Raw genomic sequence first — 27,096 nt, forward strand, 5'->3', positions numbered from 1 at the left:
CGACCCTCATTAAAAGTGGTGTTCACCTCCCTGGATCATGCAGCTTGTTCTCAGATATTTGCTGCATCTCTATACTGTTCTGGAGAGCTGTCAAGCTCATAAACACAGGCCATAGTCCCTAATTATTCTTGTGAAAAACATAGTAATGCCTACTTCTGCCTTTCTGTTTACCTTTAGCACCTTGTATCAGCATAATGTGTTCTGATGTTTTTTTCGTAGGGATTTGTGTCCTGTATGGAACGATACCGAAGAACTGGACAGGAGCTGTATGCCTCTTTGTACAGGAATCATGTACAGGTAAACACAGCAATATTTTTTCATGTTCTTCTTCACCTTTTCCCCAGGAATATGTATTTAGATTCGTGCTGGACTAAGCAGGAGTACAGTATACTCCTGAGACTTTCAGGTTTTGCTTTCACTGAGCGTAGTTGTTGCTGTTAGACATGAGCATTGGCTAGGAAAAGAAAATTGAGTGAATAAGTCCTCCAATGCTGCTCTCTTGGCTTGGTGCTTTTGAGCTGGCAATCTAATGGAAACAGCTATTCTTGACGAGACTGGAGTTTGCTAAGTTCTTGTATTTGTTGCTGTATCTGACTAGTAGCTTTTCTCAAAGTACTTTTTCAGTGAGCTGTTGGTCCCAAATTTGCTGGGTCTGTGGCAGTCTACAGTGATCCCATTCAGCAGATTGGTCCCTCTGAATCTGGGGTGGTTCTGTCACTGAATGGGAGGAAGTAGGCACACAGCAATGACACAGAGTGGTTCTGTCCTATAGATGCTGCAGTGTGGTTACAACAAAGCCGCTAAGGACTGGATGGTACTTGAGGAGCAACTCTTCCATAGGCGGGGCCCATGGGGAGTTTCCTCACAGTCATTAGAGCTGCGATGGATTCTTGATTGTTATGAAGGGCCTTCACGAATGAGGAGGAGGATTCAGCAGGCAAGCAACCGAGCGACAATGATGCGAATGAAGAGTGAGGTAAAAGCTTTAACAGGAAGTGCACAAATCCTGTAGCAGTTACTAGTGAATTTATATTCCCTGCTTTCCTCTGATTTCCATCAGCTGATTTACCAACTTGCTCTGCCGTGCGTATGATAAGCTTGATTATAACCTGGGGTATTTTTTTTGCTTGCAGTATACCAAAGGTACGGTATTTTGGTATGTATCCAGCTGGGTCATATGCATATTAGAGCAGCTAAAATTGGTGGATGAATTAAAAGAAAAAATAGTTTGAGTCATTTGAACTGAGCTTTGAACTGTATATGTGAGACGTTTAGTACTGTCTGTCTCCATAGTGTCTAAGTGCTAAATTCTATCAGTCAGAAGATGAAGCAATTTAAGTGTCGAGAGGTTCCCATCTTCAAGGCATTTTCAGCTCTTATGCAAAGTTCTAAATCTGACAGACTTCTGCAGACTGGACTGTACCATTTTATGCTATAAAAGTCCTTGTGGAGGGTCACCTTTCAAAGGGCAATAGACTTTTCCTTAATTGTTGACATTTATTCTTACATCTAATTATTCCTTTAGGTTCTTTGAAATGCATTTATTTGAATTTCCAAGGCACTTATTTGCAACGTGGTTCTAAATCTATGTTTTGCTCTACAGCAATGTTTTGAGTTATGTTTATCTAACAACATATTCCAGTGTCATCACATCTAGTCTCTTTTCAGGTTCTCCTAGCAAACAGAAATGTAACAACCCCTACTGCTGAAGTGGGTTCAGGTAACTATTTAGGGCTAAATTACGTAGGGGTACTGGATGGACACAAGGAGAGCTGGAGATAGAGGATGGAGCTCCGAGTTAGAATTTAGTCTTGGGAAAAATAGTGTTCTGGCCTAAAAAGCACGGGTACAGTTTTTATTGGCAGTATATAAACATTCCATTTATTTTATGTTGCCACCAGAGAGGTCTGAAAGTGAAAATGCTAAATAGAAATGAAGACTTTATTTTTTTGCTTTCCTGTGCATCTGAAAAGTTCTCAATGGCTTAACTTCAGGAGGAAAACTGTGTACCCTTTCCTCTGATTTTATAGATTCTTCAGTTCTACTTCTAAAATAGTCTTTAAACCCAGATGATAAATGGCTTAGGGAAGTGGTAAATGAAAAGTGACTTTCCAAAGATGTGGACAGAACGATGGAGAAACTGCCAAAAATTAGCTTCTAAAATTGTTTTTCAGTGTTCAAAATGGAACCAGATTTTTCAAAATATGATGGTTGTCAATGTATTTCATTTTTCCAGGACAGGTTTTCTGCTACTTGAGACACTGAAATAATTTAAAAAAAAAACAAAAACAAACAAACAAACAAAAACCCCAGACTTGTGAAATGCAGTACAGAAGTTGATAATTTTTTTCAGAGGTGGGGGAAACTGAGAAACTTCTTGACTGTTTTTGTTTTCTTTTGGCAGATAAATACTGCAGTTTCCCAAGATAGAACAGTTTAAGCAAATGTCTAAATTGCCAATGCTTTTGCTGTCATCCAGCTGCCATTAAAATTGCAATCTCTTTCTTACTGGTATAGGAGAGCTGATGTTAAATGGATCAGGAGAGGAGAGGGATGAGAAAGGATTGGACTGCAACCAGCTAACATTCTTCCCTGCTCTACATGAAAGTTTCCATTCAGAAGACTTCTTGGAACTGTGTGTGGAGAGACAAATCATATTGCAGGAGTTTGCAGAAAATGAAAAGGTAGTAAAGATTAGCTTTTCTTGAGTTGGCATTACAGGGGGTGATTTGGATGTGAAGGCCTATCTGTTCCTTTCAGTTTTTGGTTCAGGCTAATTCTGTCTACACTAGAGAAAACATCAATATATGTTAATTGTCCTTTCACACACCTTTTTCTACACCTTCCCCTGAATACTGGATAGATTCAACCCCCTGAGGCCATAGAGACCTGGCAACCTGCCTTCCACTCTTGGCATAGTCCCCACAAATGGTGTCTTCAGACCAAATCCTTGATGTTGGAAATACACCACACAAAGCTATTTTCCCTACAGTTGTGAGGAATTTTGTCACAAAGAGCAGAGCTGACCTCATTCTCTCGTCTTCTGCAGCATACCTCTTACTTCCAGAGGAAAGTTGGCTCAGGAGCTAGCATCCCATTGTGGATGCTGGGGGTCAGTCTTAATCACTCAGATTGAGCTGTTCAAGTGCTACGTGATGTTTACAACTAGATATAGAAATAGTTATTTTATTTTTGCCTCAATATCATAGTTGAATTTTATGGCATTCTGCCAGGGGTCATATTGGTGCTCTCCAGTGTGGTGGCTTCCTTATGTTATTAGATCTGTTGGTACACTGTCTATCTACACAACATAATTCATTCCCCTGTTCCTGCTCCTCTTCCCTGCCCACATGTACCTCTCCCCCAACAGAAGGAGACAGGCATGAAAATGTGAAGCATGTTTTCCGTGTGCTGATCTCATTTTGTGCCTTTAGGCTGTCTGTCTCTTCTCCGTGTAACTCCACAGGAAGCTGTCAGAAACACTAGGCGTGTTTCTTCCAGCAGCAGTCACTGTGTTGCTGACAGAAGTATTAAAAAAAGCAGTGGGGGGTGACATTAACTGTCCTGTGCTCACTTAGTGCACTGCAGTCCTGCCTTGTAAATGGCTGCCTCGTGAGCTGTTTGCACTTTAACCAGGCAACTGGAGCCGTCCTACCTACTGCACTGCACAGAGTGCATGTTGTGATGCCTTGGAAGCTGCTTGATTAATTTCTGCAGCACAGGGATGGCTCTAGTCTGGATATTGGTCGTTGTTTCATATTGTTCATATTGTTGTGAAGTGATATTTGTTGCTTTTTTTTTTTGTATTGCTATTAAACAGAAAACTTCACGTATTCAGACGTGAGGTGGCTGTTTGCATTAAAATCAGCAGATCCAGCGCTGTTGATGTTGTTGGCTCAGAGTTTATCAGCAAGTCAGGAGCATATGGGTGCAGGTGGGGTGTTATCCTAATGTCAGCTAGTCACTTGTTTAGGCAAATGGATTGTGACTTCTCCCTTATATCATGTTTGAACAGCACTCAATCACTGTGAAGTTCAGCCTTTAGACAAGTCCTTTTCCTTGCCTTTTTTTTTTTTTAAAAAAAAAAAATACATTAAAGTAACTGTAGAGGAACAGATTTTCAAAGTCAAGCACTCTGATTTGGACTCCCTTCTGCTCTGCCAGTACATAGGATTGAAGGTATGTATATACAAATTCATACCTTGAAAGTAGTTAATTTACTTGTATTAACTGTAAGTTTTGCCTCTTCCATCCATAGACCGTGTAACACACATTGTTGCACTTTCAATGTTATACAGTTAAAGAGAATTTGACCTCTAGGCATTTTCTTTTCACAGTGGTAACTTATCACTAGAATTTCCAGTTGTGAGGCACTGTGAGGTTCTTTTCCTGTTTCTTTATATACTCTGCACCAGTTTTCCCAAGTTCTTATCACCTTTCAGTGATCTGTTAGTGCCAGATCCAAAAGCCAAATCTATATGTGTGGTGCTGGTGAAACTAGATGCAGAGTGCCATTTTTTAGCTTGGTGTTGGTACAAAAAGAAATAAGCTGCTGGTAAGAAGACTTGTATGTCTGTAGTTTACCCCACCCTAAGTCTAGGCTCATAGAATGGAGGTTCATGGCAGTTGTCACCACATCAAAGGAGAATGGCAGGCAGGGTGCCGAGAAATTTTGATGCTTCTACTCCTTCCTTACAGATAGCCCCAGCAGTGACCACTTGTGAAACCTAGGCCAAAGGACACCTCTTGGTGGGCTTAGGAGAGCTGTATAATAGCAGTGTGTGTATACAGGCGAAGATGGTTTTGCATTTATCTTTAGTACAGAGACTGTGTATGTCATGGTGGAAGAGGTGGGTGGATAACATGACGCTGCGGAGTTGTTTGAGAGAAATGCAGATAGGAACCTGTTTGCCTACCAAAAAACAGGGCCAGTCCTTTATAAATAACCCTGGTCTACCAGCTGAGACAGGGAGACTGGATTCCTCTATCTGCAACCTGAGTCCCCAGCTGCTGGATTGTCTCCCTGATCTTTTCAAGCCTGAAGCAATCCTACCAGATTGTTAAGGTGCAGTTAGCATGTAATAGGTGAAGAAAGTACGAAAGGGTTGGGAAATGGTTTTTGGTGTAGAAACTGACTTTTTTTGTTGTTGTTGAGAAAGATAAAGCTCTGTTTGCCAGCAAGTCGTTGGAGACTAAGAAATCCAAGCAGCTGGAGTAATGAATCTGAAGTTAACAAGAGGGCATGGCCTATCAGAAATCTGGGCACAATGCCTTTCCTTAAAGGAGGGGCTGGGGAGAGCATGGAAGATGCCAAGGACAGTAATAGAAATGACTAGTATAAATCAATTAAAGGGGAGATTGAAATCCATGGCTGCAAGAAAGGAGCTTATTAAAGAACAGGTTCAGCTGAAGGAGTGAGCAGCTGTAAGGTTCAGCATCTGGGGCAGATGGAAGTGTGAAGCAGCTCTGCATCCACATAGTGAAGCCAGTGATCTTAGGAGCATCGCAATAACTTCTCAGCTATGTAGGACACCAAGGCAATTTGTTTTTGTGGGAGAACAGTTACAGTTCATTGCAGTTCAAAGACGCTTTGTTAGTCTGAAAAAACTCTGCATGTACTAATGTGCAGTATGAACAGGGACTGCCTCTTGGGATCCAAGTAGGAGGGTGGGAAGTCAGGAGATTGGAACAAGTCATCCCCTTTTCTGTGCCTCAGCCTCTTTTTTTTTTTTCCCTGGTACATGTGCAGAAGCTCTGATGGCTGCCTTGCTGCTGAAATTAGTGCTGAATATTCATAAGTGTTTTTGGTGTTAAACTTTTCCTATGTTCAGATGGGACTGCCTGAAGAAGGACATGTTCAGATGGTTATTCCTCTGACTTGCCTCCTCTGGGGTTCTGCTGCAGTTGAGTGGCTGCTGGGAGTGTCTTCTTGCAGCCTTACCCCAGCTCAGCCAACAGGTGTGCTACCAGGCACAAAGGGCAGTGTCTGATTTGTACTGTGTCAAGAAAAGACAACCAGCCCAAAGATCCAAACAGACCATCTTCAGCTAATTCTCTGCTTTCCTGAATGTACTGCTTCACTATGGTACTTTGTACTCTTTGAATACCTCCCACCTCCTTTTGTATGTGCTCCCCTGCTTTTTTGCTTTGAAAAATGTCTTGCAGTTCTAAGCCCATGGTATCTCCCAGGATCTCTGCTGAGCTCCTGACAGCTCCGTGACCCTGACTGCACCATCTAGTTAGCACAGCCCACCCCTTAACACTGTCACTTTCTGTAGAGTGATGGAGCAGGGTGTGGTGTGGACAAGCTTTGCTGTGTTTATTCCTGGGAGTCATGAGGAAGGACATGAACTCAAGTGAACTAGCGTGAGGGGAAAATTAAAGGACTCATATTAGTTTTTGGCACCATTTTCTGTTTGAGAGGAGCCTGGAGTGAGACAGACGTCTGAGTGTGCAAGAGGTATGAGCACAATCCTATTAGTGCTGGCTTCCAGATGCTATCATCAGCTGAGGGATGCCAACTTCTCAGGCTGGCAATGGGCCGGGACAGATGGCAGCTTTCAGAACAGAAAGCAAGGACAAAGAGCAGCCGCAGTGCCCATGGCATGAATCTTCTTCCGTCTCCTTCCTCTGAAATGCCCAATATTCTTTTCCTGCAGCATTTGGGAAATTGTTAAAAACCTGATAAGTGCATGCTTAGGAAACACCTCCTGTGCATAGGGCTTTTGCTCCAACAGATGTTGGGAGGGAGAAGAGAGTGGATAGAAGCTACCTGTGAAAGTGTTGTGTTGTGTGTCTTAGGAAGCAAAGTTGGCATCACAAAGCTTGTTACTATCTTTTTGGTGTTTGCAATAGTTTAATTTAATTCCAAGTAGAAGGAATTTGAGCCAATGTTTCTAACAGTTGAGATGGAATCAGACTTGAGCCTGAACCCCTGCCACGAAAGACAAGCAGGTTTCGTTTCCTTTGGTCACTGAGCTGCTGAGGAGAATGAAACAATCTGTCATGTATTCTTAAGCTGTGATTAATGAGCTGCATGTGTGTCTGTTGAAAAGTAAGATGAGTCTTCAACAACAAGCAAGCTAACAAACACTGCAGGAAAGATCTTGTGAGGGGTGTCGAGAGCTGGACGTATATGGCTATCACTATGAAAGCATGCATCTGTTTACCTAGCAAAAGTTGTGAAAGCAACGTATTGCGTTTCATATACTCCTAGTCGTTTTAAACTCTGTGTCTCTAAATAACATTGATCTGACTTTACTGACAGATTTGTTGTAGCTGACGCACCCTGATACATAACAGAGCAGACAGAAATAGTATATATATACCGTTCTCATCCCCAAGCAAGTGTCTAGAGATGGCTGCATTTATAGGGGAATACAAGATGTGGTATTAAAGAGATGAGGGAGCTTCAGGATGTCACTAAGCTATTGATTGCTGAGAAGAAGATATTAAATATTTCTTCCTCTTCATATATCTAGCATGTTTCTTATAGTCTATCCATAGGCTTCTGTTACTAATACTCGGGGCAGCTGCTTACCCTGATTCAGGGTATCCATTCTTCTGTACACATGTAAAAACGCTGTACTCCAGAATCCCTATGACATGGGTAAATGTGTTCCTTTGGTAGGGTTCTATGACTTAAATTTCCTTTCTCTGTATTTTTCCCTGGAAGGACAATGCTAACGCTACTAGGTTCTGTAGGAATAGATAGCTAACTTCCTAGTGCTTGTATGCCCTTTAAAGACTGATTGCGTTTTCAGGCATGTAATTCCTTTGGAAATCTGACTCCTAAACTATAGAACAGGTGTGGTTTTATTGCTGTTTGTTCAACTGCAACTGGATGCACTTATAAACAGCTCTTGTGAAAAACAGGGAAAAGGGGGAGCCTACCCCCACCTCCCCTTAGCCCCCTTCAATTAAAGAAAAAGCCTTTAGCTTTAATTCCTTTGTACATACGAACAAATAGAGCAATCAAGAAATGCAGAGCTTTAGGCAATACCTTAGAAGGTAATTATTCAATTATTTTATGTCAGCTTTGCGTCATTGATTAATGATTCTAGTAGCTGATGAACTGGATTCTGTGCTGTTTTGACAGAACAGTAAAGTTTTTATTTAATCTGTGGTAATTTCATGCTGCCTGCTGTTTTGATGCAAGGCTTGTAGGTACAAGTCTGTCCTGGTGGGGGTTCTGTAGTACACCACTTTGTTAGGGTTGTACTCAACTGAAATAAAAACAAGCCCTGTTCTCCAAATGAGAGGAACTGACTCTGCCCAAGGTCTCTGCTATTTCTAACAATGCAAATGTATTTAATTCTTCTGGAGGTATTAATGTGAAATGAAGAAATGGATTTGGAACCAGTGACTGTTAGTGGCTTGATGGTACAGAATGCAGACTGTACTGAGAAGGAGAGGTACATGGGTTTTCCTCTTCAAGACCTGTTAATGTGCCCTAGTCCTGCCCTAATACTGAAGCAGTTATCTGTGCTAGACCATGTTAGTAATTGTATGCAGGCCCCCGCCACAATCTGTACCTCTTAAATATACCCACAGTCTGTCATCTCTAGTCTGAATTCCCTATTTGGGCAGTGTTTTTTGTAGAGGTCTGAGAATGGTTTTGTGGAAATACTTTCTCAGGCTGACCTGCAGACCATCCTCACTGCATGCTGTGCAATCTTGATCCACAATTAAAGCTCCAGGAATTGTATGTAGTTTGACCTTTGTTGGGTGCTGTAAACTAACTAGGTGACCAGCTGCAGTTTTTGCAGGGTTTTCAACCTGTCTCATGGCTCTGCCTGGTCTCCCATGCTTGCCTTTCTTTTTGCTTCATCTATACTGTTCCAAGAAACAGCTTTGCCTCCTGTACTGCTCTGACCAGCATGTGATTTCATACCATGCATACAGTCAAAGGGCTATCACTGAAAACTTTTATCTGATTATTGTAAATATACGGCTGGACTCAGCATGCTGTGCCTGGTGTCTTATATCTGCATTCAGATTAGCATAAGACATAAATAGAAGAAGTGCATTCACACTGGTGCATTTAACTTCCTTGTTGTTTTTAATTCTATATCAAGCTCTGCAATTTTGGGACTGACCCTACTGCTTCCTGAGCTTTACCCTAAATGCTCTTTAATTCCATATTTGTGGTTTGAGTTATTCCAGACCCCATTCCTGTTGGCTCTTTGCTTTTCAACATTAAGAAGATTAGAGATATAAGCCATACTTGTCTTTATTTTTCTTTACTGTTTTACTCACCACCTCCCTGCTCCTTTCTTATTTATTTTTCTTGCTACCTATTCCCATACAATTTCAAGCCTAGTTCTACTTGAGAATCTCCTTTATCTACTTGACTTCTTTCTGTCTGTTTCTTCTGCTGCCTGCCCAGAACCCCATGATAGCTGTGTATGCAGCAGAACAAAATAATAATAAAGCAGAGTTAAATAGGTCAATTGACTTTGCCTTCACATGGAACAAAGTGCTGGTTTTGCTGAGGCAGATTTCTTAGAAGCCTCAATTTCAATTTTATGTCCATTTAGCTTTTTTATGCAACTGCCTGATGTTTCATTATTCAGTTACCTTCCATTTGGGAAGAAGCAATCTTTCTGCTATATAATGACTTCAGGAAGCCATGTGGCTCACTAATGTGAGCAGAATACAACAGCACTCTCAGTGCAAGCATACATGCCTCTAATCGTGCAGTGGCATGTGCACATGTGGGCACTCCAGAGTTCTGTGGTGGCATATTGCCAGGAGAGAAGCATTCTGGAGGGATCTGTGGAAGAGGTGACTGAAATGCTGGGTTCTTCCTAAGAATAATTGGAGAGGAAAGAGGAAGGGAGAGATTTTTATCAAAAATTGTTTGTAAAAATTTTTTTAGAATACTTTTGTTTCTCCGGAATGTAACCAGAATGAAATCAATCTTCTATTCCTACAGGAATGATTTTTTAAAATGAAACACCTCCATTTTGTTGCTGAAAAGAACTACTTTTCATTTTTTTTATTTTTTTTTTTATTTTTTTTTTAATATGGGATCGAAATTTTGTTTGAACTATTTATGGATTGCCACTTTGAATTCTTGCATCTTTCCATCTCATGCAGTTTTCATTCTGTATTGAATTTCAATCATTCTGAACTGAATTTCAAAGCAGAAAACTTTATAATTTTATCAAATTATGCTAGCATCCAAGACTGGAAGGTTTGTAATAGCGCAGGTCTCCTGAGTAACCTTGTGTGCAGTTTGGAATGGACACAAGAAAGGCTGTAGGTTTGCCTCCAGAAATAAAGCAAGATAACAGAGGCAGAAAGCTAAGTAAAAACATGCAGGCTCTAGAAAAACAGACTTATTGTATGTACCTTCATCATAGTGATTTGGAGTAGTCTTCATGTGATTTACTATATCCAGTGCTCTTTGAGCATGTCTATTTTAGCATCTGCAAGAAATAATACTAGACTCCTGATCTGATTAAGTTTCATAGAGATATGGTCACTGAGTCTTTAAGAGTAAAATAACTCATGCAGAAAAACAGAAAGCATCTTGCTTCTGAATGCTAGGAAAACTCTTTGCACTGAAACCTTGCTTAATTTAAAATCAGAACTTCTACTTAAATTTCCTGCACACCAGTTTTCCAAATCATGAGAGATTCTTTTGATCTCTTTATCGCTTTGTGTTGTGTTTTTTGTTTGTTTGTTTTGTTTGTTTGTTTGTTTTGTTGTTGTTGTTTTCCCAAACCATCTCTCAGCCTTAAAAATTGCTCCTTAGGGATAGATTTTTGTATTTTTTTTTAATCAAAACTGATTCATTCCCAAGAAATGTTTCAGTGAACTAAAATAAACTGCAAAGCAATTCTGTTTGAAAATTCCCACTGTGTTTTAATTTTAGATTAAAAATTCCTCTGTTTTAAGGGCTAGTTTTTGTGTTGTGTTTTTTTCTTACACTGGAAGGAAAGGGTAGTGAATCTTAGGAGCTGAAGGAGGCCATTTTAGCTATTCCAGAATGTTAAAATAAATTTTCCTTTTATGGCAAGTGGAATAGTAGTCTTATGTATTTTGACTGGCATATTTTAAAATATAGGAAAGTACCAGTGTAAGGTTTTCTATTCTGATTTGCCTGACCATAGAGGGATAGATACTAAGAGTATTAGATCCTTTCCTTACTCTTCGCTTCTTGGAATCTGCTTGTGGGGTTTTGTTACTGTTTTTGTTTTTTGTTGTTGTTGTTGTTATTGTTTTTCTTTTTAATAAGTGTATTTTTTTACTTTCAAAATATTTTCCCTTTTGCTGCATTCTTTACACATATCTGTTATATGCCACTGTTTTTATGTCAGCTACTTCTTTCCTCACTGCTTCAACCCCAAGCTCTTGTAATGTTACTATTGCTGACAAAGTTTTGCAATCGAGTCTTCTGTGACATTTACAAGACCCTTATGTTCTATAGTGATGCAGTCCCAGGTAGATGGGAAAGGAGTAGATTTATTGGGTGAAAAGGAGATCAGACCTTCCCACTTTTGTTCCAAAGAGGCATATGCTCTTAATTTTTTGGTGATTTTATGACTGCATCCCTATAGACTTGCAAGTTAATATGATGTCCATTTTGGTGCAAATATGTCATTCTGCATCAAGTCTTGCTCCTGCTGTCCCTCTTGCTTGTGTAAACCACTCTTGATTATGTTTACTTCTGTAATAGGTCTCATTCAAGTGCTCTGTGGCAGTTGTGCAGGGGCACACAGCTCTGGAAGGAGTACTGCTCTTTGGCAGAGAGCACTTCTACATCTGTGAATGCTTTGTATTGTCACCTCTAGAAGAAGTCTCCTGTACGCAACACTGTTTGTCCAGGTGAGTCATTCTTTCCTCCCAGAGATCTGCTTGATTAACTTCAGTGTTAGCACATTCAGCCTTTGATGTTGCACAGACTTTGGGGGATTTCAGGATGAAATTAGACCAGCAAGAAGCTTGCCATCCTTTCCATGTTTGTGAAACTGTTTAACCTAATTCACTGTAGGTTCTTGGAGATGTTTTAGGGACACCCAATTCCAACAGGTGGAGATGGTGAGCAGTCTAACATGTCTCTGTTCTTTCATTCTTTTCAAGTGCTGTTAATGTTCCTTTCTGGCTGGCTCCCATCTTTTATTCATACGGAGCAGTCATTACAAGAGTCTTTTACTTCATTATCTCATAAGTTTCTGTTTGTTTCTCCAAGACAGAGAGAATCATAATTAATATTTGGCACACTGCTATCATCTTTGACTCATGATTTATTGATACTGATCAATATTGAAAATGAGTCTTTTAGACTTAGCTCTTTGCTCATACTGTGTGTTCATGTGCAGGGCCCAGTGGGACGGTGAGCAACTCAGTATTTTTATTCACTGAAAGTCTGTCTGCTCTGCATCCGATTCTTACGAAATCCAATACCAGTCGATCTGATCGAATGACTTCCAGATTGATTGGACAGTCTGATTAAAAAAAAAAAAACAAACAACTTGAGTTGCTTTTCTACGGGGCTTGCTGTGGGTCAGATTGTGGATATTAATTGAAGTACATGTATGCACCTATAGTAGTATAGTAGTAATGACTTATTAACTGGAACTAACCATTAAGTTGATATCTGTTAATAACAGCAGCATATCCACAAGACGCTTGCCTTTGACCCTGGCTTTCATGCTCTTCCACCCAATTCTTTCCCTTGCTGCTGCTCAGACTTCAGCAGATGGGAAGCACTGCTGTCTACATTCTTGCATACCCTAAATTCATCATTCCAAATCTTCCTTCAGCTTCCACAGGCATTTGTGTAAAAATAAATAAAATAAATTGAATGTTTTTTTTTTCCAGTTTTCAAATTATTTGTTATTACTTTAGGAGCTAGTAAGAAAAAAAACCAAAACTGCTGTTGTTGTGTAGTCTTCTTTTCAATTCATGTGTGCTCCAGATGTCTTGTAAAGAGGACTTACCATGTTCATGAAGGTTTCCCAGGTCTCTTTTGTTTAAAATTCATTTTTTTTTGTTTTTACTTTTTCAGCATCAGTGATCCATTCATTTTCAACTTATGTCATAAAGATCATGTTGTAGGAGATCAGAAGTGTTCCCGTTATTCATATCATGATATAAAAGAAATCCATCTAATGCGCTTTCTTCTGCAGGTAGGTAATAACATTCCCAGTTGTTTGAGTAAAAGCTGCTGCTGCAGTAATATTAGGTGCTTGATAACTACTTGTACAATTTTTGCTTAGACTGTTGAGTTTCTCTGTGCAAAAGACACCCCTCAATTGAGTGATCAGCCCATTAGTTGTTAGGCTGACACTATTTCTTACAGTCCATCCCAGTGGTTTTGAAAAGATGCTTTGTTTTAACTGAAGTTCCTAGTAAGTGTCTAATTTTTCAGTGATATTCAGTTCATATGCTATGATGTATGTGAAATAGACTGTTTCACCTGTTTCAGCAGGTGAAACCTACTTCAGGATATATAGGGTATGGGGTACTTCAGTGGTTAGGTCACTCTCCAGATATGTAGACAGATGTTAAGTCTTCTTATGAGTAACTGTATGAAGCATGTTTTCTTACATCACTGATGAGCTATCAGAGCAACCGAATGTCACCTCTTCCTCCATTTTGTGAAAATCAGAGTTGCCAGTAGAATTACTGACTTTCTTCACATGAATTGATATATATGTTTTTTGTTTTGTTTTTGAACATGAGAAATGGAAGTGTTTTGTGTTACCCAAACTGAAAAACAGAGACTTGTGAAAGTAGTCTCTGATTGGACCTTGGGTGAAAATGTGAAGGTGTGCTTCAGATCAAATGCTTCAAGTTGTCTATTGTCATAGCTGCTTTCATATACCCTTTCTGCTGCCTATTTTGCTATGCTTTTTCACACTTGCTACTAAGTCATGGCCTTTGTTTTTAAAGCCTTGAAGAACTTGACAGGCTATAGTGACCTCTTCACAGTGCTGATGTTAGCTCTGCGTTCCTTCAACCTGTAAATGATTTACCTTTCTAGGAGATTGCCTTAGAAATATTCTTCAAAAATGGTTACTCCAGATTTCTTGTCTTCCATGATCGTGACCGAAAAAAGATATTTAAGAGGTAATAACTTCATAATACTACGTGAATGGTTTGTTTTTATCTTGGCTTCAGATGTCTGTCTTTGTGCTGTCTCTTTCTTAGATTATAACTTTTTGGTCTTTAATGACTTACACATAAACAAAGCTATGAAATTTTCCATTTGCTGACTTGTGAATTCTTTGAAGCATTACGTAGTCATTGATTTATCAAGGGAGCTAATGCATCTGTAACGCTCTTCTAGCACCAGATGACATATTGTGTTATATATCCTTGCATCCCAGAGAAATGCAATTGTAGCTGCGCTGCTTCCTCTCCAAGATCTTTCTGCTCCTGATGTCTGAGCACTCTAATGGAGAATTCATTAAAAAGACAATGTGAATTTATCCATTTTTTCCTTTCAAAACTGGATGCATAGTGTGACTTCTTAAAGTTACCAAATTCTGCCTGAGAGATGGTTGCTTTTAGTCCTTATCTTAGCTGTATCTTAGCTCTGAAATGCATCTGCTGGTGTCATCTTGCTGAGACAGTTCAAGTCAGTGCATTAATCTTTAACTGCCTGTGTTGCCATTTAGGTGCAGGTTACCAAACCCATGGGTTTAGTGTCTGACATTTAAAAAAAAAAAAAAAAAAAAAAAAAAAAAAAAACCAATACCTACTCAAAGTAAAGAGGGGAGGCTGCTATGTGAGTTGGTATTCCTTTCTGCCAATTTTGCCAGCCTGGGTTGGTGAAATATTGGGATGTTCCATTACTATAGGTGGGGACACCTCCAAGTTGGTTTAGTGGAAGATGTCCCTGCCTATAGCAGAAGGTTGGAACTAGATGTTCTTAAAGATCCCTTCCAACCCAAACCATTCTTCATGGGATAAGCTGCAGTTAAGATATGGCATTATTTAATAGATTATATGCAGATATTAAATTATATACATACATCTTGCATATAAATAACTATTTGAAAGATTGTTTTGTTATCTTTTACATCTGTAGATTTTGCTTTTTCCAACCTGCTTTGAAGTCGAAGGGGGTAACAGAGGATTCCCTGAATATAAGGTAAAAATGGGGATCATTGGATAATGGTAGAAAATAAGAGCAAATATGTGGATAAGCTGTACCTTAAAAACAAACAAGAACAGAAACTGGAAACATTGCTGTTTGTACCCTCTATTTTAAAGATTTGGTTGCGTCTCCAGAACTCTGAAGTGTTCTGGTGTACAGCATCCATGATTTGAAGGCATGAGGAATGTGTTAAGTAACAGACTGCAGAGCTGGTTAATAATTATTACCTCCTTAATGTGGCTTTATTGGTAAAATCTACACAGATGGTTAGTGTGGAATAGAGACAGTCAGTGAGGCTGAGGTTATAGAGCTAATCCATGAGGTTTCTACACAATGGGCTCTCTATTGCGTGTTTATAGTAGACAGTGACTGATGTGTGCACGGACATTTTGGAACACTACAGTAACTGCTCAGTGGAGATTCCAATTTGTTGTCCATCAGATTTACCACTGCAGGAAAAGAAGGCTTTCTTTCCAGTGTCAGTTAAATGAGACTGTTCAGTGCGGGCCTTGAGTGCAGGCCTCTTTTTCGTTTGTTTTCACTCCACCTGTTGCAGGTCATTACCTATCTTAGAAGTGAACGCTTTCACCTTGAGTGCTAGCCATCTGCTTGCAAGAAGCATCAGTGAAGTGTGCAAGCAGCTCTGACTAAAGCATAATCTGAGCCAGAAGTGACTGTTAACTCTATGGAGATGGATGTGTTCTGTGTGGAGCAACTGCTAATTCACTCCATAGCATTCCTGCTCTTGCCTTACATGAGATGGGGGCAGACCAGACTAAGGTCTTTGTCCAGACATGCTATTAATAATGGCAGAGCTGAAACATGGAAAGGAGAAAGGATTAGTTTATTTTAGTATGTGATCTTCAAGTAGTGTTGTTTCTTGGAAATTAGATACCAAGTTTTTCAATCTAGTCTGTCAGTATACTATGTAAGAGTTCTGACTCTTAGATGCTACTCTGGCCATTTAAATATTGATAATTGGATATTTCTGGACTGCTGAATGCTTCACCCATTGAACTTCATTGTTTATTTAAATATAGTTAAGTCTGTGTTGTCACCATATGTTACTGGGGCAGCAGTCAGCACCTCTACTTGTGCCATGCTCATTTTCTTTTATAATCTGCTAATTGCTTGCACCTGTATACTGTATTCACTGAGACTGTGATGACTGTGCCTCACACTGTGAAAATTAACAAGACTAGTGTTTGGGGGGCAAATGGTGTGAGACAGTTAATAGGAATCTTCACAAAAATAGTTATTTCTTCAATGGACATGTGACAAGGACACAAAATTCTGAACAAAATGAAAAAGCAATGAAAAAAAGACCACGCTGTAGGAACAGGTTCAGGTGCTAGAAACTAGTCTTTCCTAAATGTGCATTTGTTTTACTCGTCTGGGATTCGGTTCTATATACCTCCTCAGATCTGCTTCTGAAACTGGATGTCTTTAAATGAAGAGAACTGCAGAAAAAGGCAGGTGGATACCTTTTTAATTAACTTGAGCTGATTTTCATCAGACGTTGCCCATGGAGCATATTTGTAGATTTCAGAGATGTTCATCTTTTAATCTCCATTGTTCTTGGTCATCCATTGCAGTGGAGTTGGGTGTAAGGAGTGAAGGGAAACTGAGCTTCTTGGGGGGGCAGAGTTCTGTGTCTTTGAACTGGTTAAGTTTGTCCTTTTCTCCCTGACAGTTCTTCAGGCAAGAAGAGCACAGGTCTTTCTCTTGAACTAAGTAAAGTGATTCTACGCGCTTAATGGGGTCAATGTACTCTTCTTTTGGCTCAGGGAATGGGTTTCTTAATGTATTCATTTTCTCGAGCTTAGGGAGCCTTTTCACACTCTTTGGGATGGTGGTCAACAAATTGTCAAAGAGACCTAACTCCTTAAGTTCCTTCAGGGCCCCAAGTGAGGGGGGGATACTTTCAAGACAGTTCAAGCCAAGATTGAGAATACGCAGGTTCTTGAGAAGATTCAACTCCTCTGGCAGCTTGTTGGTAGTCAGCTTGTTGTTACATACATTCAGGTAGTACAGATTCTGAAGTGTACCTACTGCCTTGGGCAAGTCTTCAAGCTGATTGCTGTGCAGGTCCAGCCAGCGCAGTTTCTGGAATTTCTCAATGGTGTTTGGAATCTTTTTAAGCATGTTTCTGCTCAAATCAAGCTCATCCACATCAGCCAGCTTTAGAATGCACTTGGGAAAGGTAGTGATACCCATCTTACTTAAGTCAAGACGGATACCTCCTTCAGGAGAGATCCTCATGGAATTTTTTGCCATTTTCAAAGTAATTTTTCTTCCTTTAGGACCACCTTTTTTCTTGGCCATCTTTCCTCAGTGAGACAAACGCACCAGACTCTAGAAGAATTGGGGAGTCCCAGCCTTTGAAAGCAGTGACTGTTAATTCCTAATTAAAAACAAAATAAGGTCTTAGTCATCAAGTAATACATGACTGTAGGACTCTTCAGAAGTTGTTGTTTTTTTTTGTTAAACTCATGACTTTTCAACCCTAGGGCTGCAACTTTGAAAGGTTTTTCTGAAAGCATTTTGAGTAGGTGAAATTCTAATCATTAAAAATATAATTTTATTGCACCACGACACTTGCATTGCTCTGTAAAGCAATATAAGTGTTACAGGATGAAATTAAAAGTATTACAAGTGGGAGGAATTTGCTGTCTTTCATCCCTGGATACTGGTTTGAGCCCAGCATGTAATGAAACTGAATGAAATACGTTATCCATTTGCTCTATAAGGACTCAGGTGAAATATGTTATGGGCCTCCATGCAGTCTTTGAGGACAGCACTAAAAGAAAGCATCGTTGTATATATTCTAGCAGACAAAGAGGTAACCTTTTTTACAGGCTTGGCATAGGAAGATAGGTTGGTTAAGTATCCTGTTGAATGGACCTGAGACTTTCAACTCTGGACGCTCCTGAAAGAAAAACGGAATGTTTATAAAGCAAGTGATCAAGAGTTTTTCTTTAAGTGGGATTTGAGAGACCCAGTTGGCTCACAGATTTGCCGGAACTGGTTGCAGTTCACATATTTTTAGCAGGGCAGACTGAACAAGGGCTGTGTCAGTGCTGCTTATTGATAGGCTAAGCTAGATGTCTGTGTCTCTGTCCTCTCAAGCACAGACTCTAGATACTTCTTTGTTGTTGCATGAATGTTGTAGGACAGATCAACTCCCATGGTGAAGGTGTGTTGTCCTCAAATAACACATGTAAGTTTTCTAGTCAGGCTTGTCAGTGCTGATACTAAATACATACTATGTGCTGTGAATGGGGATCTGTGTGAGTAGTAGCTCATTGTAGTCTCAGGGTTGGTGGCCTGTCTATATAACTGAACATCATTAAATACAAATAATAGTCACAGCTAGTGACAAAGGGTGAATGACCCATGCTGAGAGGAGCATGGGGTGAGCTGAGTAACCATGGGATAGTCTGGGTGCTCCGGCATTTAGATGTGAAGAGGCAAATCACAGTTTTGATGGATGACTGATTGTGACAAAATATGGATTTGTCTACCGTACACTGCCCTATTAAAAAGGCTTCATTACAAACCCTTCAGGCTCTTTGGCTCCTCATTAATCATGTGCAAATACATGAAGGGTTAGCTCAGGCTACAATGAAGGCATTTCGGCTTCTTTCAAATACATGCCATAGCCAAAAACGATGCAAAAGCGAAATGATCTCTGCCTTCCCGGGAGTTCCATAATGAGGCAGCCACTCCAGGAAGCAGTGTAGTGGGGTCAGTCTTGCCCTGAGGGTATGTTCCAAAATTGAATCTTTCTGATATTTAAAAAAAATAATAATTTAAAAGGTTTAAACCTACAAGATTCTGTCTCTCACTAGTGATTAACAGGGATATATTAACATTGTATCTGAAGACCTCTTACCTTTTTCTACATTTAAAGTTACTGCCTCAGGAGCAGTATCAGTGCTATTGCTCTCGTAGTATAGACTGGAAACTGAAGGAAACAAGAAATTACTGTGGAAAATCAAGCACTTCATAAATGTTAGCTTAAATAATTTGCCCAGGATTTTGCAGGAACAAAAACTTTTTTTTTTTTTTTAAATTGCAATTCTCATTTTAAAGGAGTTGATGGAAAAAGATCTGCAGAACAACTGCATTAGGCTTGGGCAGGCTGGAGAGAGATTTTCTGAAACTGATGTGAACTTGGTGACTGGGGTCTGACTTTTCCCTTTTTGCTTGAACTTGTTGTTGATGTTGAACTTGTTGATGAAAACTTGCAATTTTAATCAGTGAGGTTTTGTGCTTTTTTTTTTTTTTTCAACTAAATAGCCTTTGATAGAAATTGAATTGGCCTCAAGAAAGAATATTTGTTTTCTAATTTCAATATGATAATCTTTTAAAATACTTTTAAAGACATCTTTAAAACTCTCACAAGAAAAATATTTTGTTCATTTCCTTGTGATTTTTTTTTCTGAAACTTTTCAGTGCAAATCCTGAGGTAGGGGGGGAGTTGCTCAGTGGGGGGAAGAAATCAATGAGAGAAGGTAGCTCTGCTCTCATTCCGAATAATTTTCTTAAAATAAAAATAGTTTTTAAAGAATAACACGATATATTAATGCTGGTTCCCGGTGCTGCTGTTACTCTATGCTTTGTGCACTTGAGAACACTAGAGGGAGCCTGATGTGGACAGCTAAGTGCTGGAGGAAAATTGGTCGGGAATAACAGCGTGGTTTAATCTTTTCGGTACTTCTCTACCAATGAAACTTGCTGCACAAGGTGTTCTCTCACTTCTAAGGGGCTGCTTGTTTTGGGCTGGAAGTGGGATCTGGGTTTTAAAATTAATTTCCCAGAGACAGAGATCAGCATGAGAGTTTCTGAAGCACAACTGTAGCACACCGGCATGCAGAGCATGAATAGCTCTTGCCTCTGTATGCTTGTAAACTAATTATCAGTGTTTTTCAGGGCTGTAGCTGAAGATAATGGAGCTTAGTTAGCCGTGTTGTTTTCCTCAGCTTTGTGTAAGAGGGATCCAGTTCTGTTGCCACTGATATTAAAAATTCAGGAATCACAGGAGCCCTCCTTGCTGTAAATATTAATTATGCTCATTTGATCTCCTGCTCACAGTGCATCTCTGGTGGCAGCAGAAAAAGAGGTACATGTGCACCATTCTGCTTATGAAAGAATGGTGCTAAATAGCAACTTCACTTGTGTTTGACTTTAACCCTTCACATTCCATTCTGAGCTTCTGGGAGGCCTCTGCCCCTGGACAAGGTGCTGCATTTCTTATTGTTTGAAGACTAGACCATGAAGACTAGGGCTGTGAGCCAAGGAAGGCTTGCAGATCACTCCTTACTTGCACGCAGCCTTGCCACGACTCATTGTATTTTAGGCCTGTCGTGGGAAGCAGGTTTGGTGCTAGAAGAATACAGATTTTGACCCTGGTGCATTCTCTTATTTCTCACTGTTTCTTTTTCCTTCCTCAGCATTGTGTTGGCAGGAAGAGATATGCTTTCTGCCCACACTGTCTTGAGTGTTTCAGGACCTTCTCTGGAATTCTCCTTGTTCTTTCCCTCCAGTGGGTTGCTGCTTCTTACTTCACTGTACCCTATCTCAATTCCATCTTGAACTTGCCCATGGAAAAGTTTGTTCTGTTTCTCTCCTGGAAATTGTGTGTTGCAGAGCAGCAGGCCTGCCCAGTCCAGTAGAGCCTCTCTGGGGCCAGGACAGTGAGGCAACATGTTCTGGCTCAAAAGAAACCATTTCACATACCACTTAAATACAGCATTCATACAGCAAATGAAGTTACATGAAGCCAAGCAGCTCCAAATGGGACCATTTTATTTCCCTACTTACAAGCCTGTTACTGTTTCTTTGTTGTTGGATACGACCTATTGTGGAAGAGAGATTAATTCCTTGACTATTTTAGATGCATTCTCTTGCTAACAGGCTGTTGGAAACTAAATACTACCAGGAATTAATAGATACTATTTTCCTTCTTTAGTTTTCCTTCTTTTCTAGATTGCTACTGTGCTATCAGCACGTGCAAGGTCACTTGTAAAACCAATAAATACCCACCCCACCAAGGATATACAAAGTTACTGCCTGATCTCAGCAGTTCTGCTGCCCTGTTAAGATCTTACCAGCTAGCAGCTAGGAAGTCTTAAAAGCTGTGGTACCGATGTCACAAGCTGCTTCTTCCTTTCAGCAGTGTGAGATGAGCCTTCATGCTCTTCCTCTGGTCTGCTCTTCTGTGAGAAATGAATTTGTCTTTCAGCTGGCAAAGCAGGGGAGCACAGGATAATTTCCTTTTCAGAGGCTTTTAAATTTGGAATTGGACTTCCTTGAAAGAAAATGGTAGGCCTTCAAGAAACTGCTGTGTTTATGAGTTTACTGAGGGGAAGAAGAGTTGGAAAAGGACTTCCCTGGCTACAGTGCCTCTGTTCAGTTCTCTGTCTGCAGCCTGTAAAACTTCTGTTCCTAAGCAACAGCAGTGCTGGGTCCTTGGAGATCATTAGCATAATGTGTGGTTCCAGCATGCAGGTTCAGGCTGGAGGGAAAAGAACTGAACTGCATGTCGTGTCTGGAAATGTTAGATTTCAAATTATGCAGAAAGAAAAAGCATCTGGACCTGGTTAGAAGCTATTTGTCAGCTTGCTGCCTTAGCTGTCCATCTTAGTAACTTGGCTATTTCATTTTACTTAGCTGTAACTGAGTGTGAAATGCCTGTATGTATATGTTAGAACTTCCAACGTTTGTGATACCATCCATACCACATGTCAGACCAGGTAGATACAGACTAGGAGGGAAAGTTTGTTCAGCCCTGAGCTGCAGCTTGCATTCATTTATCTGTGACCCTTCAAAAGTGCAGTTACAACAGTTTCTTCTTGTACAGTGTGAATTTCCTGGAATTTTTCTGTATGGCTACAGCTCATTATTTTAAGCAACTGGTTGCAATTATTTCAAAATTGTATTTGGGGCAAAAAAAACAAAAAACAAAACAAAAAAAAACTTCTGAAGAGCTAACAAAGTCAATACACAGAGCACTTCTGAGTTGACAAGGGAGATTAAGTACTCAGAGCATCCCATTTGGACCACTGAGGCCCAGAAGCATGGCTCCTTCAGGAAATGACTACTCTGAGCCTTTTATGTTCTCATAAAGAGTTGAACTTTGTGTCATATGGTAGTTTCCACCTAAAGGAGGTTGCTTTAGCTCTTGAAGAATTCTTATTGGGCTAAGACTTGTGACAGAGCAAGATTTCCAATGGAGGAGAGTGGCACACACAAATCAACATATATTATGTGCATTTGTAAAACATGCACACAGACTAGGCCAGTTTAGCCCTGTCTGTAATATTTCAGTTCCCTTCTCTTATAATACTCTCACTTTTACTCATTCACCATAAATCCAAAATAAAGCTGGACAGTTTTACTGTGCTAGGAAGAGCCTAACCTGATCATTACTGGACAAATACTCTAACCCAGCAACAGACTGTCTGAATTCCTTATCCCCTTACTTTCTATTTGAGATGCTCTGCAAGGCAAAAGCTGTTGGAGACCTTACAAAGGCCAGTGGAGCAAAACTCTCAGTGAAACTGTAGTATGGAAGTTCTGTATTATAAAGGCCCACAGATGTGTTTTCCAGTTGAGAATTCTTGAGTTACTTATAGTTCAGAAAGCTGGGTGCAAAACCAGCATAACTCTTCTCCAGTCTGTAGACTTTCCATTTTTAGACTTTCTTCCATTTTGCGCTGTGTAAATTAAAACATCATTTAATCTCTTTTTTTTTTTTTTTTTTTTTGACGAAGAGTCAAGGTCCTATCTTCCTATTTGAATACCTTTTTGTGTTTCCTGTTTGTTACAAGTATAACCTATCATTGTTAGGTTTCATATGCTTAGCAGGAAAACTAATCAATTATATATTATAATTCAGCCTGTGCAAAATCCTTGCCTTAACTACCTACCATCCTATCTGGCAAGAATTCCTAAGCAAGGAATAAAATACTTTGTTGAGTAGACAGTACAGTTTATCCTTAATGTATGCTATTAGCTGGTCTGAGACTGAATAGGCAGTAAAAGAATGATTCATAATCATGAGATGCTGTTTACAAGAATTTACTACCACAAATTCAATAAAATTGTAATGATCATAGACCATCCTAGTATTTTATTTAGGTCTTTGAGACTAACTTTGTGGACTGCTAGGGTGATCCAATACAGAGCACAGGAGTGCAAAGTAACAGCTAGTTTTTCCTATAGCTGTTTTATTTTCTGTGATTGAACTTATTCCATCATACTTTATGAAGTTAGTAACTTCATCTCTGAACTGGCATCAGCTTTGGTGTGAAGCTATGTACTCAAAAGGAAAAGCATCTTCCACCTCCAGTTATGTCATATCATGTTGCTAACCTCTTTATTTTGGCAGATAGAGTCTCTTTAATCAAGAAGCCATCACTTGTCTCAGCTTGATTGCCTGCAGCTGGCAAGAACAAATCCATGCCCTTCTGATATTAACAAAGCTGGTTAAGCTGAGCTGGAGAGTTACTTTTGCCTCTTCCTATTCTTTAACCATTTCACTTTTTCAAATAAATTTCCCTGTTCAGAATCTGCCTTTGGCTGGTTTGTTTTAATTTAAAGCATTGGCAGAAGTTGCTCTGAATTTTGAGAACAAAGAAAGTTTAAAAAAAAAAAAAAGTTTTAAAATTGTAAGGAATGAAAAAAAAAAGCAACTAAAAAAGCAATAAATCAACAAACTACTTTTTCAAAACTACATTAGTTTCAAGGTTCTTTATGCAAAATAATCTTTGATATGGGGAATGAGAGACTTTTGTTTTCAGCTGTCTTTCCATTCCTGCTGCAGGTTATCTTCTCCCCCTGTTTGGCAATTTCTGAACTGTTTCAGAGTTATTGTACTTGAGGTGATATTTCATTCAGAAGCAATCTGACATGTAGCTTAGCACTCTGTGCAGTTAGGGAGAGTGACTGGCTGTGGTAACCTCATCTGTTGTCTGAAGCTGGCCATGCCTATTCATCAGGCAGCACCTTGCCTCCTGCTGAAAGCAGGAATGAAACTGGGATCCTGCAACGCTGACCTAAGCATCAACGCTCTCTGATTTTGAAATTATTTGGTCGCTGTTGAAATCTCAGTATTCTTTTAATGTTGTCATAGGATGAGAACAGGGGCTCAGGGAGGCATTAATGTATTGATTTTTTTCTCTTATGGTTTTGAAGAAGTCATTTCAATCAAATATCTGTTTCATACAGGAAACACTCAGGAGGAGAAAAAACAATGCTCCAAAAGTGGCAGGTAAACTAAATCTTGGCTGCGTGTGATTAACCAAAGATTTTCATTACCCATGTGTCCACTCACAGTTATATGTTGTGTGTGTATGTGCTTCAAGACCTAAGCTATCCTCTCACAGCTGGAGGTGGGGTTATTGGCAAGACGAGCAGAGTATTTACATCTGGTTATTGCAGAGGTTTTGCTCTTCCCACTGTGAAGCATATGGCCAACTGTCTGACAGATTGTGTGATCCTATGCATGTTTTAAAATGGAGCCCAAAAAAAGCCTCCTAGTTGAGTGGCAGATCATTTAAATCAATGTTCATCTTTTGTCTCCACTGACTTTATACTGAGCTGAGAAATGCACTCACTTTCTTGTACTCCTGATCTTGGTGGTTCAAGACACACTGAAGAAATCTGTATCGTTTTGATTAAATGCAGCACTTTATGAATCCTTTCCTACAAACAGTTGTCCAGAATTTGCAAATACACAGATTGTTTGCATTTGGCTCTTCTAAAATCCAAAAAAACACAAGTGCTCTGTTACTTGAATACCACATAAAAGCATGGGTTGATTATAGACAAATGCAAATAGACTGTCTGAAGAAGAGTCTGAAGGAAGACTTAGATTCTGTTGAATGGGCTGTGGCATAAGAGCTGTTGTGTTGATCTGAATGGCAATGGGGGATTGATTCCACTATGTTTAATGTTTACCTTGGTGGACGGGGGAGCTATGGAGCTCTGAGGTTGCCTTTGAGGCATGGTTTTCGGGGATGGAGTTAGGAGATTTTAATGTCTGCTTCTTCTCTTCAACAGAAGAGGGAGATCAGCAACTTTGATTACCTCATGTACCTGAATACACTGGCTGGCCGCAGCTACAATGATTACATGCAGTATCCTGTGTTTCCATGGGTCCTTGCTGACTATCATTCCCAGGTTAGTTTGTGCTCCTTAGCAGGACTCTTCCTGTGATTTGTTGTGTGACGTTACTGCAGTAGAAGGGCCTGGACCAAAGAATCAAAGTTTGATGTAGTAAAGTCAAACTGTACTGAAAATTTCTACATTAGCCTTGTCTTCAGGTCAGCTTGCTAAGGAATGTGTTCTGCCTCAGTAAGGTGGACAAGCACGTGTTCCATGCTTACTTAAATGAAGACTATGCTGGCTTTGTAAGTAGTCGGGGCAGACTTCTGTCACTTGCTAAGGAGATCTAGGCAGAAGAGCCTTTGAAAACAATTTGAAATATGCCAAGACTTTTATTCAGTACCTGGTAGGTCCTTTATTTGTGAAACATCTTGTACATGCTGTCTTTTCAGTGGGGCATGTTGCCATTCTGTTTACAAGTCCCTTCCCAGTTCTGGAGATGAGTATTTCAGTACTGAATCTGTGGCTACCTTGTACAGGTGGAACTTCTAACCAGCTGTGCCATCATCCAGTGTCACTGAGATGATCACAGTGCTTTAGTCTGTGTTCTAAAAAATCCCATGTTTGTTATTTTTGTGCTTCAGACTCTAAACCTTAGTAATCCCCACACATTTCGGGACCTGTCAAAGCCAATGGGAGCACAAACTATGGAAAGGAAACAAAAGTTCATTCAGCGCTACAAGGAAGTGGAGAAGAGTGAAGGTGAGTGTTTTAGAAGGCTAGCAGACAGCAGAGGCTTTAAGGCATGCTTGTGAGGTCCCTTGGTCTTTCTGGATCTGTAGTCATAGGAAGAATCATACCAAGGAGGCCCACTTGCTTGAGGACTGAAAGAGAAATTACTTTCTTGCAAATGTTTCCTTCTTATATGCCTTACCCTGCTGCATTCTGTCCTCTTCCCTTGGGCAGAAAGACACAACAGCAGAAGGCATTGTCTGAGAAAAGATTGCTCTGTTAGTTAGGTTGTATGCATCTGTCTTCTCTGATAGCTCACCTGCACATAGAAGACTGCTACATGCAGTATAGCTAATGACAGCTACACTAAGAGCACAAGGCATTGAAAGTATTGACCTCTGGAGATTAAGGCCATTTTTCATTACTAACATGGTGATATAAGAGGATAAAGTTAAAGACCTTATTCATCAGAAATTGAAAGGTAGGAGGTAAAGCAAAAGAATACACAGATGGTTGTGACTGCATGTTCAATACAGACATAAAGGTGTGCATTTTTCACATCTTTGAACACATCTACTTTAAAGGATTACTCAATTGTGCCATAATAATTAGTGTTATGGACTTGAAATTGTGAAGTTTTCTATTGAAATATGATTTTGTGTCAAATTTCCAGGAGACTTGTCAGCCCAGTGCCATTATTGTACTCACTATTCCTCAGCAATTATAGTGGCATCTTATCTGGTCCGACTGGAGCCATTTACACAGACCTTCTGTTCTCTGCAGGTAAGGGGGAGATAGCTTCTATCTTACACCTCCTTAGGTGCTGGAATAGGTTGCCCAGAGAAGTTGTGGATGCCCTATCCCTGGAGGTGTTCAAGGCCAATTTGGTTGGAGCCCTGGACAACCTGATCTAGTGACTGGCAACCCTGCTCACATCAGGGGGAATTAGAACTAGGTGGTTTTTAAGGTCCCTTCCAGCCCAAACCATTCTGTGGTCATGGAGCACACTATGCTGACCATGTAATGAAGATAAATTCATTCTTTTGGCACCTCTAGTCTGTTCTATGTGGACTCTGGGTTAACCGAAGGCTATGTGTTGTGTCTGCTCAATTCAGTGGAAATTTTTTAATGGGGCA

General features: G+C 40.0%; 2 protein-coding genes across 3 annotated transcripts in view; one reads left to right on the plus strand and one right to left on the minus strand.

The window, feature by feature from the left end:
* Positions 1 to 27,096, plus strand: part of WDFY4 (WDFY family member 4) — a 111,485-nt gene that overhangs the window by 61,855 nt on the left and 22,534 nt on the right. For both annotated transcript variants that reach the window (XM_015866825.3, XM_032445416.2), the window contains exons 41-52: positions 220 to 297; positions 773 to 976; positions 1,669 to 1,720; positions 2,518 to 2,684; positions 11,687 to 11,835; positions 13,019 to 13,139; positions 13,997 to 14,082; positions 15,047 to 15,109; positions 24,350 to 24,392; positions 25,184 to 25,303; positions 25,873 to 25,990; positions 26,634 to 26,743. In XM_015866825.3, the coding sequence (XP_015722311.2) occupies positions 220 to 297; positions 773 to 976; positions 1,669 to 1,720; positions 2,518 to 2,684; positions 11,687 to 11,835; positions 13,019 to 13,139; positions 13,997 to 14,082; positions 15,047 to 15,109; positions 24,350 to 24,392; positions 25,184 to 25,303; positions 25,873 to 25,990; positions 26,634 to 26,743 (1,311 nt within the window). The remainder of the gene's footprint in view (positions 1 to 219; positions 298 to 772; positions 977 to 1,668; positions 1,721 to 2,517; positions 2,685 to 11,686; positions 11,836 to 13,018; positions 13,140 to 13,996; positions 14,083 to 15,046; positions 15,110 to 24,349; positions 24,393 to 25,183; positions 25,304 to 25,872; positions 25,991 to 26,633; positions 26,744 to 27,096) is intronic.
* Positions 16,588 to 21,348, minus strand: LRRC18 (leucine rich repeat containing 18). The gene is made up of 2 exons (XM_015866827.3): positions 21,229 to 21,348; positions 16,588 to 17,519 (listed from the first exon to the last, which is right to left on the minus strand). Exon 2 carries the CDS (start codon positions 17,438 to 17,440, stop codon positions 16,661 to 16,663), a length of 780 nt encoding a protein of 259 aa, XP_015722313.1. The 5' UTR covers positions 17,441 to 17,519; positions 21,229 to 21,348; the 3' UTR covers positions 16,588 to 16,660.

This window comes from Coturnix japonica, chromosome 8 (assembly GCF_054131305.1).
Source record: "Coturnix japonica strain WE chromosome 8, WE-NBRP24, whole genome shotgun sequence".
NCBI lineage: Eukaryota > Metazoa > Chordata > Aves > Galliformes > Phasianidae > Coturnix > Coturnix japonica.

What these genes read in the sequence shown, in the direction of transcription:
- LRRC18 (XM_015866827.3), bottom strand. Translation starts at nt 17,440, where the DNA reads ATGGCCAAGAAAAAAGGTGGTCCTAAAGGAAGAAAAATTACTTTGAAA.